At 36.0% G+C, this 19,978-nt stretch overlaps 1 protein-coding gene across 1 annotated transcript in view; it reads right to left on the bottom strand.

The window, feature by feature from the left end:
- The window catches only part of LOC150075304 (lymphocyte-specific helicase-like), a 156,571-nt gene that overhangs the window by 95,687 nt on the left and 40,906 nt on the right, over positions 1-19,978 (bottom strand). The window contains exons 6-8 of the mRNA XM_090388439.1: positions 13,707-13,741; positions 2,208-2,375; positions 1,284-1,466 (exon numbers count right to left, since the gene is read on the bottom strand). Coding sequence (XP_090244565.1) covers positions 1,284-1,466; positions 2,208-2,375; positions 13,707-13,741 — 386 coding nt within the window. The remainder of the gene's footprint in view (positions 1-1,283; positions 1,467-2,207; positions 2,376-13,706; positions 13,742-19,978) is intronic.

Genomic DNA, 19,978 nt, shown 5'->3' with positions numbered 1-19,978 from the left:
GTCCCGGAGCAACAACAAAAGAGCTTTTTCTTCAAAGTTGTTTTTTTTACAATACAGTTTTACTCCAGGACAAAAGTGGTTAACAAACCAATCAGTAAATAACTCCTTGGTAACCCATGCTTTTCTATTTGCTTTCCATATTACAGGTGAATTCATTTTTATGTTACCTTTTAACGCCCTCGGATTTTCTGAATGGTAAACTAATAACAATTTTAATTTATAATCGCCAGAGGCATTTGATCCAAAGAGTAACATTAAACGGTCTTTGGCTGCTTTGAACCCAGCAGCTGATTTTTCTTCAATAGATATGAAGCTTTTTGTTGGTAGCCGTTTCCAGAACAAACCGCTTTCGTCAACATTGAACACCAAATTTGGAAAATTTTCACGTTCAATTATTTCCTTTAGTTTTTCTGGAAACTTATTTGCAGCTTCTCCTGTTAATTTTACACTATGAATCCTGGCCCATTTTTTAAATTTCTCGAACCAACCACGGGAAGCCCCAAAGGTTTCCGTAATTTCTTCAGTTTGTTTAGATTTCAGGTGATTAAACTGGAATATATTTTTTTTATGTTAAATGGGGCTTGAAATTGCCGACTTCGTTATATCGAAGCTTCGTTATCAGAGGTAACGTTAACCGAGGTATGCCTGTACTTACAAAACCAGGAATTAAAATGACATGATAATGTCTATTAAAATTTCTCCAACATTAACAAATCACATCCCTATCAAAATATGACCCATGTTTCATCACTATTAACTAAAGTGGCCTTCCTGTTTACTTTCTTCAGGAAATCTGGAGATCTAAAAATTTTGCAATTTTCTGAAAATTTAAAAATTTTTAAATACAGTAAACCCTCGATTTAACGGACTAATAGGGAAGAAGGGGGTGTCCGTTAATGCCGAAAGTCCGTTAAATTGAATGTAACCTGGGGGGTGGGGGGGGGGGCATTTTTTATTGTTCTTAATGTTAAAAAAAAAAAAAAAAAAAAAAAAGGCTTTAATACAATATACAGTACTGTACAATATAAAATTATTAGATTGTAATAAAGAATATGTAATATTCTGTTGTAAAAAAAATAGGTAGGTAATTATCAAAATAATGGAAATAGGTAATTATTATTAATTTTTAATTAATAATAAAACTGAAGTTTTGTATAACCTAAAAAAAAAAAATAATGATTGAGATTAATATCTGGTCCGTTAAATCTGAAATATCGGGGTCCATTAAATCAAGGGTTTAATGTAAATGATTAAGTAATCTTTAATTATAAATGAAATCTTACTTTAGGGGCAAACCTATTAAATTCTGCAACCCAGTTGGTAACAGTAGAAAGAGGAGCACAAATTAAGAATGGACCAGGGACTGCCATTTTCACTAGGTGAGCAATGAGAGCAATACACTGGATTGTTTTCCCTAATCCCATTTCATCAGCAAGAATACCATTCACACCAGTTTCATATATCATCTAATAAAAAATATAAAACAAAGTATACATTTTGAAATTCTTCACATGTAGTTATTATAATGGAAGAGAATTAATTCAAAATTAAAGCAAATTACTCTCTCTCTCTCTCTCTCTCTCTCTCTCTCTCTCTCTCTCTCTCTTTCAGTTTTATTAAAAGAAATAATAATTTTCATTATTTCTTTTTCTTTCTGTGCATCATAAGTTTTCAGAATCAAGTCTTATTAGTAATCTAAGCCACCATGGGATGCAAACTTTTCACAGCATCTCTCCTCATTCAGCCATTTTTGTATTCAGTCACCCCTTCCTTTCATATACAAGTCACTGATAAATCCTTAGATCTGATATTAATGTTGTCAGTACATAGCATTTCAGAATTTATAACACTAGTAACAATTTCTTTTATACACTAAAAATAAAATAAAATCATTTCAAGATATAATAGTTTGCATTAGGGTGAATGGAGACAGATATAGCATGATATAACCTAAATGCTCTATCAGTTTTTCAATTAAACAGATTCCTTTCTTCTAATCGAATGCTATAGAACATGCAGTTTAGTTCACTTTTTCAAAATTATGCATGAAAAACATTTGAATTGATCTTATTTTTTATATAACCATGTCAATTAAATTACTTTGAGAAAGATCCAGTTTCAATAAATTAAAGAATATCCTACATGTTTCAGTATAATAAAAATTATTTAAAAAAAGTTTGATTTAGACAAAAAGCATCAAATTTTACCTTTAACCATTCAAATCCATCTAACTGATATGATCTCATTATTCCACCCTGGAATAATTCTGGTTGCCTGTTAGAGAACTGATGACAATGAGTTTCAGTGAATGACGTATTAAGCACAATAGAATCACTGATTGCATCACGAGAAAATAATTTTGAACTGGCAAATGTCTAGGAAAAATAAAAGTAAAACAAAATAATTAAAAATGTGATTTATGCTAAATCAAAATAATAACATCTTCATATCAAACTTCATTTAATATTATCCTCTAAAAATAAAAAAATAAATTAAAAACCACCCCTGTAAATGGAAGCTCATAGTAATATCTTTTGCATTATTATAATAAAAGTTCAAATATTTTGTGTATCATGCTTGGCATTTTTCAACAATGGGAACTTAGCCTGTCAGTTTAAACATGAGGTGCACTTTAACAACATGGTACTATGAAGTTAGAAGAGTGCTATGAGGTATGTGAAGCACTTGCTACAGTATGCAGCTCTAGTCAATATAATGGTGCTAATATGCATTTTATTGTGAGTATAATATGAATGGCAGTTTTTTTTTTTTTAATAATTATTTCATGGGATTAGTGAGGGCAACTAATCTTGAATTGGCAAGTAATGAACAACAGATATTTTTCAGGTGGGCCTGTAAAGCTCCAAGCTATCACCAGGTAAAGTCAAGCTGCTTTTTCAGTTATAAATTGTTTTATGTTTTACTTGTGTACTATCAGCATTTCCTCCAGCATTCTTACTCTTTGTTGCTCCAACGTGATCAGATCTCTCATCAGTTAAACATCTTGCAACTCCACTATCTCTGTCACATTACTCATTTCCACTTCATAGAAGCCAATCTCGTTTGCCAATTCCATGATCTTTAGCTGAATTTCACATTTTGCCATATACCCATTCATTGTAGCTTGAGTGGTTTTCACCCACAATTTTGCAATGCTGTCTGTGGCTAAATATTGTATCACTCCCTGAACTCCAAAATTTCATTTATCTAGGTCAGTGTTAGCCAAACATTTTTAGTCAAAAAACACTTTTTATCTTACAATATATTTACAAAACACTTATATTCTTTTGTGGCTATTTGGTTTTTGAAATAAAAAAAATATATATTTAATGTTCATATATATTTTATTTTTGAAAACAAAATCAAAATAAAAACATAAAATATTGCACAATTTCTATCAGGAAAACATGTATAAAGAATTATATAATTTAATTCAAAATTAACAATTGTGTTCTACATAAAAAAAGTTATGTGCATACAGACTTGTTGAGTGAATAGGTCATATCCAGTATGTGATCTGTCAATAACTGGAAAAAATAATGTTAAATTATATTCATACAAAAAGTGTATGCTTCAAATATGCAAAATTTAAATGTGTGTGTGGTGGTGGTGGTGGTGGTGGTGGTGGTGGGGGGGGGGGGGAAAATTCTTATTAATTACAAATTTTTCACAGAACACCAAGGGTTCCGTGGAACACAGTTTGGGAAATGCTGGTCTAGGCGATCAGCTGTTGCATGGTCCAGTGACATTCATTAGCTTTGAATATCACGATCACCCCCTTGTTCCATCAGTTGCAGCAGAGGGGTCACAGTCATTCACGTTAAAATGACTTGTATGTTGTCAAAAATAAGTTAGGCCTTATTGTTGAGAATTTGTTCCTTATAATACATTCAAGAAGTATTATAAGGAGCAAATTTTTTTCCAGGTAAATGGAAAAAAAATTTTAATTAAAAATGTTGTTATATTGAAAAAATTTTGTAATTTGGAACAACATAAATCAGCAACTGCCTGATTTAACTTGAAGCTTTGAAGGAAGAAATATTGCCCTTTAAAACTCAGTGTCCAGCTATATATCATAGCATTTACATTCTCTTCTCAACTTTTTTTTTTTTTTTTTTTTAATAATTCAATGTTGTTCATCCACTTTCCTTGCTACTGATGCCATGGGTGTTCAACATGGCATTAATAAAAAATAAATTCACAAATTATTTTCATTAGCAGAAAAATTAATTTCACGAATGACAGTATTATTATGTTAATACTACAGGGTGTCTCAAAAATATTGGTAAAAACGTTTAGGGGAGGTAGGTAACATCTAAAGGAATGTGAATTGCATAGGAACCCATAACCGGAAATGTCACCGTAAGTTGGTAGACTGTGCTGTTCATCAATTCGCGAGAGGAAAAATTTCTGGTTTACTCATTCAAGTAGTAGTCACCGCATGAAGAGCATGTATCGATATACGAACTGTGAGCTGGCATACATGCACCTAGTGTATGAATTAGCAGAGAGCAATGGACTCGGAATTTATGGAGAATGCTTCCCAGACAGACATGTACCGGACCACTGTTTGTTTGCACGTGTACATCAAAATTTGTGCAATTGAGTCATTTAGAGGTAAAATGAGTAGTGCGGACAGATGAGTTTTTGAGTTGTGTGAGTCTGAGGAGTAACCGTCCCTTTCCTCTTTCGACGGCATTTCTTCTTCTTCCTCTCCTACCATCATCAACTAAGGAACTAAGCAAACCCTTAGCCATTATTATGAGAGCATCCTTGGACTCAGAGGAGGTCCCCACGGACTGGAGATGTGCAAATCTATCCCCAATTCACAAAGGGGGAACGAAGGGGGACACGAGTAATTACAGACCAGTTAGTTTAACTTCTGTTCTGGGTAAAATAATGGAGTCACTGGTTAAAGATGCATTGCAGGATCATCTAGACAAGACTGCAGCAATAATTCAGACACAGCATGGGTTTGTTAAGGGAAAGTCTTGACTAACAAATTTGATTGGATATTATGATGTGGTTACAAAGAAACTGGATGCAAAAAATAATTTTGATATCATATACTTGGATTTTAGGAAAGCTTTTGACACTGTTGCGCATGGAAGATTACTGTACAAATTGGAGCAGAATGGTATTAAGGGTAAGTTGCTACAATGGATAAAAGGATGGTTGAGCGGGAGAAGACAGAGGGTGGTAATCAATGAACACTGCTCTTCATGGACTAATGTTATTAGTGGAGTCCCACAGTGTTCGGTGTTGGGTCCACTGTTGTTTTGTATATTTATCAATGATATATATATATTGAAGGTATATCAGGCTTAGTGTCGAAGTTTGCAGATGATACAAAGGTTGGCAGAGTTGTTAATGACAGTGTGCTACTGCAACAGGATGTAGAAAATTTGGGAAGATGAGCTGAGAAGTGGCAACTGAAGTTTAACATTAACAAATGCAAAGTATTGCATATGGGTAGAAGTAACCCTAAAGGAACGTACCAACTGTGTGGTACTACACTTAGGGTGGTAGAAAATGAAAAGACCTGGGAGTAATTGTGCAGTCAGATATGAAGTTTTCTGAACAATGCAGACAGGCTGCAAGAGCAGATCATGGGGTTTTGTCAATGATACACAGGAATTTTGCTAGCAGGGAAAAGATGATTGTCCCTCTTTATAAGGCAATGGGCTGTTTGTTTGTTATTTGGTTTTTAGGAGCATTAGCAACTAGGGCCATATTGCTCCGGGATATGCGGTGGTCATTCCCTGACCTTTCCACATCCTCCGTATTTGGTGGTGACAGGCTCGAACCCCGGTCTAATCAAGAAGCGTGTGCTACGCACTGCTGCTCCTTCCCACCTGGCTATGGAGGCGCCTGCCCTCTCTATAAGGCAATGGTCAGGCCATGCCTTGAGTACTGCGTACAGGTCTGGAGGCCTCATTTTAGGAAGGATGTAGATTTGCTTGAGCATGTACAGAGAAGGGCAACAAGATTGGTGAGGGGAATGAAGGGATCCTCTTACCAAGAGATGCTTAAGTTCTGCAAATTGCAGCGGCTGGACTAGGCACCTGCGAGGGATCTGATTGAGGTGTATAAGGCCTTGGGTTGAACATGCTGAATTCTGATGGGATTCTTCCACTTGTTCAGATTATGAACCTAAGGGGGCATAAATTCAAATTGAGGAAAGACAGTTGTAGAATAAATGTGCAGAAATTTGCTTTTAGCCAGCGGGTGGTTACAAAATTGCTTGAACAAACTTCCATCTGTCGTTGTAGTTGATAGGTTAAATAAATTTAAGGAGGAACTGGACAAACATTTAGAGGGAATGGTTGTGTGAATTTTTTTTTTTTTTGGCTGATGCTACATTAGCTCATACGCTTGCTTTCTTGCATCACATGCCATGATTTCTATTACTATTATACTTTCCTACACTTTTTTTGCTTTCCTAAGTTTAATAGGGACAGACTTTATGTCATATGTCGCATGTATGGCATAAAGTATGCCATACATGCAACACATGTATGGCATACTTTATGCAGTGCCCATGATTTATCCTGATCGCCTAGTTTTATGTCAAAGTATGCAATACGATTTTTTTTACAAAATCAGTGATATTTCGTCTCTGCTTTACAGGAACAAAACAACCACATATGTAACAAAATATGTCGGGATTGTTTATACACTTTCTGGTTGCCACACTAAAAGAAAACTAACACACAATGAGAGCTCACGACAGTTTTCACAGGAGTACTGTGACCGCATAAGGGATGTGCCACTTATATAGGCTCTGTGGTTGAGTGGATTGTACGAACAAGTGAGTGCATGCTCAAACAAGTTTAACCCGTAACGACACATAGGGGTCTCCCAGACTCCACTTGGAAAATAAAATTCTGGGAATCACAGATGGGCCGGAACAGCAGGATGGGGGGGCCATCTACCTTCCTGGGTCAAGGTCGTCTACCTTCGTATAACCTTGCAGTGTGTGTGTAGTTACGGGTTAAACACGCACAATCTGTTGTATTTGAGGCAAATATTTGATACTGATTACAAATATAGGGGTATAAAACTTGTAAACCATTGCAGAAACTATAGTTATGTACACATTTGCATATAATACCAGGATATAATACATATAATACGCAGGAGTCTCCCAGACTACACACCAGTGTAGTCTGGGAGAATCCTGTGTAGTTACGGGTTAAACTTGTCTGAGCATGCACTCACTTGTTTGTACAGTCCTAGGTATTATTTTGTTAATGAATTGTGAAAAATCTTTACATGATAGAAACAAACAGACTTCGGTTTAGTAATCAGTAAACATGCACAAATAACTGCCACATACTTTTACACTAACCCCAATGCATTCATCCATTATAATGGATGAATTAAGTAATTGAAGTAAATGAAGGAATCAGAAAAATAAATAAAAAATTAAATATAATCTGCTATGCAGATTATACAATACTAATAACAGGATAAGGAACAACCTGCAAAGAATGCTGCATAATTTTAATAAGAAAGCAAAAGAGTATAATATGGAAATATTCACAGGGGAGAAAAAAAAAAAAGAGCTTAACAATAGTAAAAGAACCAGTGGGATGTAAATTAGAATTAGAAGGGAAAATAACAGCAGTGAAGTAGTGAAGTTTAATGACATCTATTAATCAGGATGCTAAATGTTAAAATGTATAAACCATAGTAAGACCGGTAATAATGCATGCATCTGAGATGAGAGGTCCAATGGAAAAAAATAAAACAATACAAATGAAAACATTAAGGAAAATAACTAATAAAACATTAAGAGATAGAGTTAAAAGGAAACTGGAAACACAAAATACAATCTATGAACAAGGTTATATACTGTTCACAATATTTTAATACACCAACAGTTTAAATTAACATAGTGTAACATTTACAAAAACAATCAATGGATACTATAAAATAATCTTTACAATAACTGACTTACTATTCATTATAATAAAATACAATAAAATGAGAAGTTAAAATACAATAAAATATAAATCTTAAAAGCGTTAAAACTGTGCAATTATAGCTTTCGGGGGCACCTGCCTCCTTTCTCAACAACACAATACATTAAGCAACACATCCTTAAGTATCAGATTCACGGCACACATGGTTGACCAGGCGCATGAGCAGTGTATTCTTCACGTGTACCAGAATCGGAAGCAGCTTGGGAGCATGGTAGGCAGAAATGTTCATATTTTGCAAGTATTACAGCCTCGAAAAGGGGGTGAAGCCGAACACCCCTAGCTCTATTCATAGTATTGCTTTCAGATGAACCAATCCACAAGCTCTTGAGCCACCTGCGGTCCCAGAATTTATAAGCCCAGTCAAGGATGACAGCATTGTCTGGGGAGACCCGGTGTTGTTTTTCCCAAAAATGCTCGGCAATAGCGGACTTGCTAAACTCTGCGGTCTGTATAGCCCTCGTGTGTTCCCCCCAGACAATCTTTAAGCTGCCGTCCTGTTCCCCCCACAATCCGGGCATTTAATTTTGTATATGACTCCACTACTGGAATCCCTTACAATGGGGTCCTTAACCTGCGACGCTACTGTGGCAACCTCCGACCTGGAAACTGCACACAGTGTGCCTGGTAAGAACGGAATATCCTTGCAATACGTTCTGAAAGGCCCAGATAGTAGGGAATATAAGCTGTGGTGACTGGAACGGATGGAACTCTACAACTAGGCTCCACACCCCTACTATATTTATCCAAGATCCTCTGGGGGTAACCGCATTTCATAAGGTCCTCTGAGATTTGTCTGATTTCTTTTTCTCTCTCCTCGGGGGTACTACAATGCATCCCAACTCTATCCAGAAGTGCCTTAGCGATGCTATACTTATGTTGTAAAGTCTGCGCAGATGTGTAATGGATGTGTACTGGCTCCTACACATTGGTTTCCTATAGACTGTAGTCTTAAGCCTTCTCTGTACACCATTACATCCAGGAATGGGAGGGCACCATCTACTTCTACCTCTGAGGTAAACTTTATGAATGGAGAGAAACCGTTGAGAAAACAAAGCACAGCCTCTTCTCTCCCCTTCTGAAAGTGTCATCCACGTATCTTTTCCACTTCCGTATAGGGAACTCCAATCTTTCAAAGATTCTATTTTCTAATTCTTCCATAGCTAAGTTCGCAACAATGGTGCTAATGGGAGAACCCATAGCTGTGCCGTGAACCTGCTTGTACATCACCCCTTGAAATACCATAGTGGTACTCAAGAGGCACAATTGTACACCACAGCAGATATTTTCCATATTTAAATGAGACCTAGCGCTTAAAGTATCATCTTTTTGCAGGGCCATTTTAACACATTGGACTCCATGATTTATAGGGATACACGTAAACAATGACACTACATCAAACAAAATCACAGTCTCATCCCACCCCCATAGTTTGGCTCTTCACAAAATTAACAAATTCTTTACTATCTTTAACCACACACATAGACCGTCCCACTATAGGGGAAATCAGCTTGCCAGAAATTTAAACATAGCATAGGTAGGGGTGCCAATAAAAGAAACAATGGGTCTTAATGGGACTCCTACTTTGTGCGTTTTCAGTAGCCCGTAAAACCTGGGAAGTTGACATCCCATAGCATGCATGGACCAAAACAACTCTTTAGAAATCTTCCCTGTTTTCAACCACTGCTGCAAAATCTTGTTAACGTGTCATTCCAGGTTGGCTAATGGATTTCATTGGATGATCTTATAACAAGTCTAGGGCTTTCTTATGGTAATCTTCTTTATTTAATACTACTGTTAATCTACCCTTATCAGCCGGTAGGACTATGATTTCATCATCCCGTTTAAGCTCGTTCAACGCCTTCTTCTGACTATAAGTAAGGTTACTTACAGCTGTTCTTGCCTGGCACAGAATGGCTGAGGTCAGGTCTTTACACGGATTTGATTAGCAACAGGCTCTGGCATTGTTGCGAACTTACCTATGGAAGAATTAGAAAATAGAATCTTTGAAAGATTGGAGTTCCCTATGTGGAAGTGGAAAAGATGCGTGCAGACTTTACAACATAAGAATACCATCACTAAGGCACTTCTGGATAGGGTTGGGATGCATTGTAGTACCCCTGAGGAGAGAGAAAAAGAAATCGGACAAATCTCGGCGGACCTTATGAAATGCGGTTACCCCCAGAGGATCTTGGATAAATATAGTAGGGGTGTGGAGCCTAGTCGTAGAGTTCCATCCGTTCCAGTCACCACAGCTTACATTCCCTACTATCCGGGCCTTTCAGAACGTATTGCAAGGATATTCCGTTCTCACCAGGCACACTGTGTGCAGCTTCCGGGTCGTAGGTTGCACACAGTAGTGTCGCAAGTTAAGGACCCCGTTGCAAGGGATTCCAGCAGTCGGGTCATATACGAGATTAAATGCCCGGATTGTGGGGAGAGTTATGTGGGGGGAAATAGGTCGTTGTTATTTGTTTTTTTTGGAGCATTAGCAACTAAGGCCATATTGCTCCAGGGATATACGGTGGTCATTCCCTGACCTTTCCACATCGTCCGTATTTGGTGGTCACGGGCTCGAACCCCGGTTTAATCAAGAAACGTGTGCTATGCACTGCTGCTCCTGCCCATGGAGGCACCTGGGGGGGGGGGGGCAGCTTAAAGATCGTCTGGGGGGAACACATGAGGGTTATACAGACCGCAGAGTTTAGCAAGTCCGCTATTGCCGAGCATTTTTGGGAAAAACAACACTGGATCTCCCCCAGAGAATGCTGTCATCCTTGACCGGGCGCATAAATTGTGGGAACAAAAGTGGCTCGGGAGCTTGTGGATTGGTTCATCTGAAAGCAATACTATGAATAGAAATAGGGGTGTTCGGCTTCACCTCCTTTTCGAGGCTGTAATCCTCGCAAAAGATGAACGTTTCTGTCTACTACACTCCCGAGCCGCTTCTGGTTCTGGTACACGCGAAGAATACACTGCTCATGCGCCTGGTCAACCACGTGTGCCGTGAACCTGATACTTAAGGATGTGTTGCTTAATGTACTGTGTTGCTGAGAAAGGAGGTAGGTACTCCCGAAAGCTACAAGTGCACAGTTTTAACGCTTTTAAGATTTATATTTTATTGTATTTTAACATCTCATTTTATTGTATTTTATTATAATGAATAGTAAGTCAGTTATTGTAAATAGATTATTTTATTGTATCCATTGTTTTTGTAAAAATTACACTATGTTAATTTAAACTGTTGGTGTATTAATTTAATATTGTGAACATGAACTTCCCCAACCTTAGAGCCCTTTTTGAAGGTTATATAATATCAAAAAATAATGGGGGGAAAAACATATAGATAGCATGGAGAATGACAGATGGACAAAAATATTGAATGGAGACCCATAAGCAAACAAAGTAGAAAACTAAGAAGATGGAAAAATGATCTATTGAAATGAACAGTAGAATGCAACAGTAGTGTGTAAAGAAGATCAATAGTCTAGAAACTGCAGAGATGGCTGCTATTTTTATTTGCGTAACGTGAAAAACTATAATAGTAAAAATAAAAAGCAAACTTCATGTACAGTCTAAGAAACATGTGGCTGGAGATTGTTCACTGATTCTTCCAAAAGAGGTCTAAAAGTAGTCATTCTTTCCCACAGAAATGTGTGCACATCCATTCCCATTGTTCATTCTGTTTACTTGAAGGAAACTTATACAAATCTGGACTACTTCACAAACATGGTTATGTCTCAAGCCCATTGTAGCAAATAAGAACTAGTAATATCACAGAATTAAATGTAACATTAGGATTATACTAGGCAAGGTGCAATTTTGCTATCTGACCTCTAAAATACTGAATTATCAAATTAAAATAAATTCATATGAATAAAAATAAAAAAGGAGAAACCCACTCTTAGCAGTACAAACATGACGTCCCCACCCGAGGAGACATACCCTCACAACCACCAGAGGAGTGACAGTTCCACAATAAATTTAAATAGAAGGGACCAAAAAGGTACCACTTCTTTAGAGAATATGATGGATGTGAATTCCAAAATGCTTGTATTTCAGCTGATTTTTACCTAACACAATTTCAATGGATGTTTCTATGCGATCTGAATGCAGAACAAACTAAACAGTGGTTTTCCCAGGACCTATTGAATGGGCACACCGCCCGGCTAAAATTTAAGCGATTCTCACGGTACCATATGGTACTGTCTGATCTTGATCAATATTAATTTGAACATACTATGCGATCGAGGTCAATGAAACAGGAGCAGATAATGTTAAATTATGCAATTAATTTTTGCTCTGGATCGCTTATAAGTCACATTTATAAATAACAGAAAATTTTATAATATTGCGAAGTATTACACTTCTCCACCCAGCTACTTCATAATGCCACCTGACTGCCAAAATTTTCTGAGGAGAACACTGCTAAACCTAGGAAGAACATAACATATGCTGTGAAAACTGTCTTCTATAGTTTAAATAAATGAATGTAATAAATAAAATGCAAATTTAAGCAGGAAATCAAATCATAATAAATAAATCAATTATAACAAAGTTCATTAAGGTAAACCAAATGACAAAATGAGTTTAAGAATGTTAATTCTACCACACAACTAAAAGAAGCAAATTAACACAAAATTAGGGTTATATTTGGAAAAGTGCAATTTTGCTACCTGACCTGAGGTAGCAAAATACCAAGATACCCAACAATCAGATTAAAATAAAGTCACAAGAATAAAAAAAGATCTAGCCGGAAAGGCAGAAGCTCTCATGCTCCCTAAAGAAGTGTACTTGTGGGTTCCCTGTGTTTATTTTAGTTCATAGTTTCACTTATTGTGGAAGTTGCAACTTGCCCTTTGGTGGAGAGCCTTGAGTTTGCTCTATCTGAGATTAGTGTCACTTTCCTCCTTTTTTATTTTTACTCTTATGGCTTTAATTTGATTGTTCGGTACCTTTGAGGTCAGATAGTAATATCATACTCTATCAAGTATAACCCTGACTTTGTATTAGTTCACAGCATTTGGTCCTGTGATATAATTAGTGTTCTTATTGCTACAATAGTCTTAGTTATACAAGTTTCCACATGTTTTGTGTCACTGGAAGAACAGGACAAGTTTTGTGGTGAACCTCGAATACAGAAGAAATGGCATGCAGAGTCAACCCAATGCCAGGTACCAAAAACACTAAACATAAAAGTTTGGCTGACTCAAAACAGTCCTAATACCTCTGCCTCAAATAAAATTGGGCTTAATGAAGCAGTTCATAAAGGTAGACAAACACTTTTGTTCAAGTATCTAAGTGGTAAATTCTAATCTCTTTCAGAAGCAAAATACAGAAGACATTTTTGTGGATACTGTGGAGATGAAGAAACTGATTTGAAGTTAGCTGCCTCGCTGCCTATCATAAACAACGTAACTCGACATATCAAGGGAAACGTTAAATAATTTGAATATTAAATCCCACCTAAAAAAAAATTTACAAAAAAATCAAAAGGAGAACTAATAATATGATGCTTAACAATGGATAATTTTCAGAAATAACCTTTTGGAGAATATTCTTTACTCATATCACTAATAATAATGAATCTAAGCAGCACACTTTTTTTTTTTTTTTTTTTTTATCAAGGAAAAATTATACTCATCATGTTCTTTCAAAATTTTGGTTTTATACATTCCAATACAAAATAATACTCTGCCATTAATGCAAAATAAATCTTACCAAATTTGCATCCACTGATTTGCGCTTTCGTGTATCTGTAAAAAGAAAGAATTATATTTAAATTAAAATCTCTTTTCAGTTAGCAGAGTGCTTTGGAACGAGTGAGAAATTGATGGAACACTGTATGGTGTTCCATATAGTGGCAGAACACATGTAAATAAACTTTATTACATTCTTTCACTTTCAATACCAAAAAAATCTTTGCCTTCAAATTAATTCAACAATACATCATAAGTATTCATATTTTGCTTTAGTTTAACACTTTTGCTGACCCTAAATGTGAGAACTTGTTCAATGCACCTTAATTTTTGGAATGTCCAAAAAAATCTGCATTCCAAAAATTCATACATAATGGTTCAAAATTAAGTTTGGAATTCAATGCTAAAAGCAAACTACTTTTTTGTTCAGCTGTCAATCAGAACAAATCTTAAAATTGTATAAATCATTTATTCATGTACATAAACTAGCATCAACACAAGCAAAAAACAAAATAAAACTGTGTGCCAAGTCTATAAACAAACACCAAGCATTACTGCAAAGTGTCCAACCAGTATGCCAATACTGAGTAGTTGCTAATTTCATGTGCCTTTACATTTACAGAACTAGGTGGTTGACTGCTTAAGAATGAACGCCAGTATGCATTATGCCACACTGCTTGAGTGCATTTTGAATGCATTTGGGCGCGGTACAACACTCAGACTGCCATTTTGCACATTATATGCACCAAGGCAGCAAATGTGTTAAAGTGCATTAAATCAATGGTGTCCAACCTACGGCCGCCCGTGAATAATTTTTATACAGCCTGTGCAGCCATGAAATTGGCTACTTTATTCGGATCAATGTATTTTTGAGAGCAAATTTTTTCATGATGAAATTGAATAAATATTCAGCCCCAATCATCTCATTAAATGTTAAGTTTTGTTCAGTAAATGTTACTGTGTATTGTACTTAAATTTTTTTGAATATTTTCAATTTTAGGTGTATCATATTTATTTATTCACCTTAATACTGAAAAACAATGATGCTTTTCAGGTTGTAAATTTTCTAAAGTGAGCATTTAAAAGCAAAAGTAAGGTTTTTTTTTTTTTTTTGTTTTGTTTTTTTAAACAAAAGTATTTTTTCTAAAAACAAAAGCAGGTCATAGTTTTATAATCTTAATAAAATCTAAAAATTAAATCACTGACAGATTTGTTGCACATAAGTGTTGGAAATTTGCATTTTCTATATATAGCCTGAAAATAAAAAACAGAAACTTTTCTTTTAAATGTAACAAGATATGGAAAATGTAACACAGTAATTTTTCTAGAATCACTCAGTGCGGCTCGCGAAACAAATCTAACTTTGAATATGGCCCATGTATGAGAAAAGGTCGGACACCACTGCATTAAATTATTGAAATGTATATAAGTATTAACTTTTAGTGGAACATTTTGCAAAACACTTTGGCAATACTAAGAGAAAGCCAGTGTTCCACAAAAGTATAGCAATAAGTCAGTGTTTCTCAACTGGTGAAAACTAGTTTAAAAACACTGACTTATTGCTATACTCTCTCCTGTATATAACATATGCAGAGTATGTTATTTAAACTGCAACCATAGTAAGAGTATTCCTATTTATTACCTGTCTTATATGCAACAATGAGTACACACACATACACACACTTACTAAGTTACTTTACAGAAGCTGGTAAATGCCTACCTACCCCTCTCCTGAACATATGCTTGGGCCATCTCTTTACCACACTCCTTGCAAAGCAACGAAGTATTGTTTTGCAAGGAGTGTGGTTCAGTTTAAATAACATGCTCTGCATAAATAATTAATGATGCACAACAGTATTTCAAGGCCAAGGTCTCATTATACAAGGTTCTAAGACCTTAGTTTTCTTAAGAAACATTTTTTTAAAAGTGGCTCTCTTCAAAGTAGTTCCCCCTCCTCCCAGTGATGAGCAAATGTTTCTGTGTTTTTGCCACTTTTGAAAGCATTGATGAAAGCACTTTTGAAAGTCATCAACCGTGAGCTGGCTGAATTCCACTTTCACATTCTTTTGAATATTGTTAATACCATCAAATCTTTGCCTTTTCAGCTTCATTTTAAGTTTGAGGATGAGAAAAAGTCAGGTGAATACAGAAGGTAGAGTACAAGAGGAATATTTTCTTGAAATGGTGTGTGTGTGTGTGTGTGTGTGTGTGTGTGTGTGTGTGTGTGTGTGTGTGTGTGTGTGTGTGTGTGTGTGTGTGTGTGTGTGTGTGTGTGTGTGTGAGCACTCATTGTGAGAGAAACCATCCACCATTTTAAAACAACTGGTAGCATTTTCTCATTTTTCCTCAAAGTAGAGCCTCCTTATAGCAAGCCTGGTTTACTATCTGACTATTCTAAATAAATTCATAAAGAATACCTTGAATGTATTTAAAAAAAAATAAATGTTTTCATAGTTGACCAAAATTAGTGCTTTTTTTGGATGGTCCAGTTCAGAAAACTGGACCATCCAAAAAAAAAAAAATTTTAGATGGTCCAGTTTTGTGACATCCAGTGGGACAGGGATGGGGACGACTGCAATTTCATTTTGGGGTTATAATCATACACCCTTGTTTCAGCACCAATAAAAATGGTGTTGATGAAATGACTAGCAGGTTTTAATTATTTAGAACAGGTTATGACATAATCAGTGCATTATCTTACGTACAACTAGCAGAGTTCAATCACACCGAGAAGTGGAATAGTTATTTGGCTAATTATTAGCCAAATAATTAATCCACTAAACTAGTGTAGTAAGTGTACACTAGAAACCTGTGAGGTCATCTGATTGAGACATATGTTGTTGTTATTTGGTTTTTAGGAGCATTATTGCTCCTAAAAACCAAATGGGCCATATTGCTCCAGGATATGCGGTGGTCATTCCCTGACCTTTCCGCATCCTCCGTATTTGGTGGTGACAGGCTCGAACCCCGGTCTAATCAAGAAGCGTGTGCTACGCACTGCTGCTCCTTCCCACCTGGCTACAGAGGCGCCTATTGAGACATATAATGCCTAGAATAGTTTGAGCAGGCTCAATATTGATGGGATTCTTCCTCTTGCTCAGATTACAGACCTGTGGGTAATTGTGCAGTCAGATATGAAGTTCTCTGAGCATTGCAGACAGGTTTCCAAGACAGCTCATGGAGTTTTGTCTATTATATACAGGAACTTTGATAGCAAGGACAGGAAAGTAATTTTCCCATTGTATAAGGTAATGGTTAGGCCACATCTTGAGTACTGCATACAGGTCTCTCTGGCCTCACTTCCGGAAGGGAACAAAAGGGTGATCTTACCAAGAAACACTTCAGTTCTGCAAATTGCAGCATCTGGAGACTAGGCACTTGTGAGTAGATTTGACTGAAGCATTTAAGGCCTTGAGTGGGGCAATGTTGAGCATTCTTCCTCTTGCTGAGACTACACACGAGGGGGCATAAATTCAAAATTGAGAAAGGATGGGTTGTAGGATTGAAGCGTGGAAGTTTACCTTCAACGAGCAAGTGGTTGATCGTTGAACAAACTTCCATCTGTTGTTGTGAAAGTGAATAGTTTGAATAAATTCAAAGAACTAAACAAATTTTTGGAGGGTATACACAGGCAAGCTGGGTAGTTTTTTTTTTTTTTTTTTTTTTTTTTTTGCTGATGCTCTAAGCTTGCTTTCTTGCATCATTTGCACTACTAATACTATCCTCAATGACATGTGGATTGAAGAAATGAGTTAGAGTGTAATACCAGAATCAAGATCCTTTCTTACTCTTTTGTCCAATGTATTGTTCTCTCATGAATATGCTTCAAGACATTGTGATTTCCTGTTATGACTACTGTGATGTCAATCCCACAGTCCTACATTATGTTGGACTGCTATTGCTATCTCAGTAATCTGAGTTCAACATTATCTGAGGCTATATGGAAAATTAGTTGATTTAGGAATTGTAACTGCCACTGCAGTGATAATGAATCTGTGATGGATGTCATTACATTAGTTGAATCTTTCTCTGACTATCTGAATAGGATATATTTTGTTGGCTACCAAATAAGAATTCTGGACAATCTGAAGAGGATGATTACGAGATTGAAATGCTTGCTTGCAATGGGATTTTCCTAAACCTGCCTGCAGCCCTGAAAAGTTCCTGGAAGAGATAAATATTGGAGCTACCATCTTTAAGAATCTGCAAGATATTTACTCCAATGTTCAAAAAAAGAAAAATAACCATTATTTTCAAGAATATGTTCCATGATTTTCCTATTGGTATTAACTCCAAGAATGTGATCCCAGAAGGTAAATAATATCTAGTAATGCATGAATAATGTTACAAGCAAGAATGTGATAAATATGCAAAATACAAACAAATGTGATATGGCAACAATATAGTTCACAATCCTTGACTGTGAGGTTACACAAAATAGCCAGCTGAGATTTGTGCATGTAACACTGAAAATGGAAAGAGGGAGAAAGAGCAACATCACTGTCACTGCTTTATGTAAAGTTGATTATGACAAGTGAATATATTTTTTAAAACACTAGCTGTTGGATATCACTAATCAGTTTATAAGCCGTTTACTATTAAAATGATGCCCACAGAATATATGACCATGCAAGATTTGACTATCTAGCTTCCACAGGCTGTTAAAGCAGCAAGTAGGAGTTATTAAAATCCACTTTTAAAGAAGACAATGACCAGAAACATGGGTATTTCAACTACAGGCATGTCTTAACCGATTAAATCGCACTTAAGGATGTAAGCTTTTGAAAAAGCACAGGCTATGTATTGATTACACCTTTGAGAAATTTAGGGTAACTGAACTACAGTGCATATTAATGGTTTGACAAGCACTGTAATATCCTTTTCATAAAAAGAAAAACCTTTACTATAATGAACTTTATTTTAAAAAAATGGTCAAAAATATGCTCACAGCTTTTCAAATAATTGACAAAAAGCAAAGAGGTCACCATGCTGCCTCAGTCATGGTTTGGTGGGGTCACCTAGAACAAGCCTTACTGAGCTGCATTTTTATGAAAAAAAAAGGGGGGGGGGTGTAAAACTACAACAATAACACATTCTAAAGTAGTGTTTCTCAATCAGTGATTCATGACATTTGAAGCAGGCCCCAAAAAGATTTGACTAATTAAAAACATTCTTAATATATGAGGGATGATCATTTAATTTGAGGATTGGTGCAAGATTTTGTTTACCGCACAACCTTTCCATGATTGCCACTAGAGGCACTCTCCCTGAGCAGATTGTGTGCACATGCCAGTACTTGTCTAGCTAATGTTGTGCGAAGAGAGTTTTTTTAGCTGTGTATCTGACGATCATTTTGAAGCAAGTATTATGTTGGACATACAGACTGAACAGCAATATGTGATTCATTAATGTGTCAGTTGGGGCTTAAATGCATCAGATATAGTTAAAGAAATGAATGAAGCATATGGTAATGAGTGTCTTGGTAGGATGGTCATATTCCAGTGTGACCGAACTTTCCAGTGTGAAGTGGTTTCTCCATCAAGACAATGCCAAGCCCTGTTTTTTTTTTTTTTTTTCCTGTTTCCACATCTGAAAAATGCTCTGAAAGGCAAGCGTTTGACATCCAACAATGATGCTCGCAGAGCCACAACAGAAGAAATTCAGTGTTTTGAAAAATAGTTTGCAAGAAGCATTTAATGCATGGGTATGAGGTAAAAAAGTGTGTAAAGTTCAAGGCAGAGTATTTAGAGAAGGAAAAATCCATAGATGATGACAATTAAGATAAGATCTTGCAACAGTCTGTGAATTAAATCATCACCCCTTGTATATTTTAATGATTAAACACCTAAGTATTTTAATCATTAATATATATGTATATTCACATAAATAGATATGTGATTTATAGGTGAGCCACACCCACCTGTAAATCATATATCCATAATGATTGTAGTATTTAACATTATGTTATTATGCTATATTACGTTGAGAAACATTATTCTAGAGAAGGCAGCGAAGTTTCCCGAAGAAAATTATATTTAATGGACAACAATGGGCATTCACGAATGAATATCTAGTAGTGTCCTCATCTACTGAGGAAATACTGATCACAGAGCAACTGTATAATTTTTCAAGTTTTATAAACAGCATACAGAAGAACAAAACTTTTTAATTCAGAAATCCCATCCGGATAAGCTGTTATAAACTATAAATATGTGACACCAAAATCTTTCAAGTTTTTGATTTTTTTTTAAAGGCAATAGCATTAATGATTTATCTAAAGGTTAGTATTGAAAG

Source organism: Mastigoproctus giganteus, chromosome 14, assembly GCF_048544385.1.
Source record: "Mastigoproctus giganteus isolate SK-2022 chromosome 14, ASM4854438v1, whole genome shotgun sequence".
NCBI lineage: Eukaryota > Metazoa > Arthropoda > Arachnida > Uropygi > Thelyphonidae > Mastigoproctus > Mastigoproctus giganteus.
This window is presented reverse-complemented; position numbering and strand designations above follow the sequence as displayed.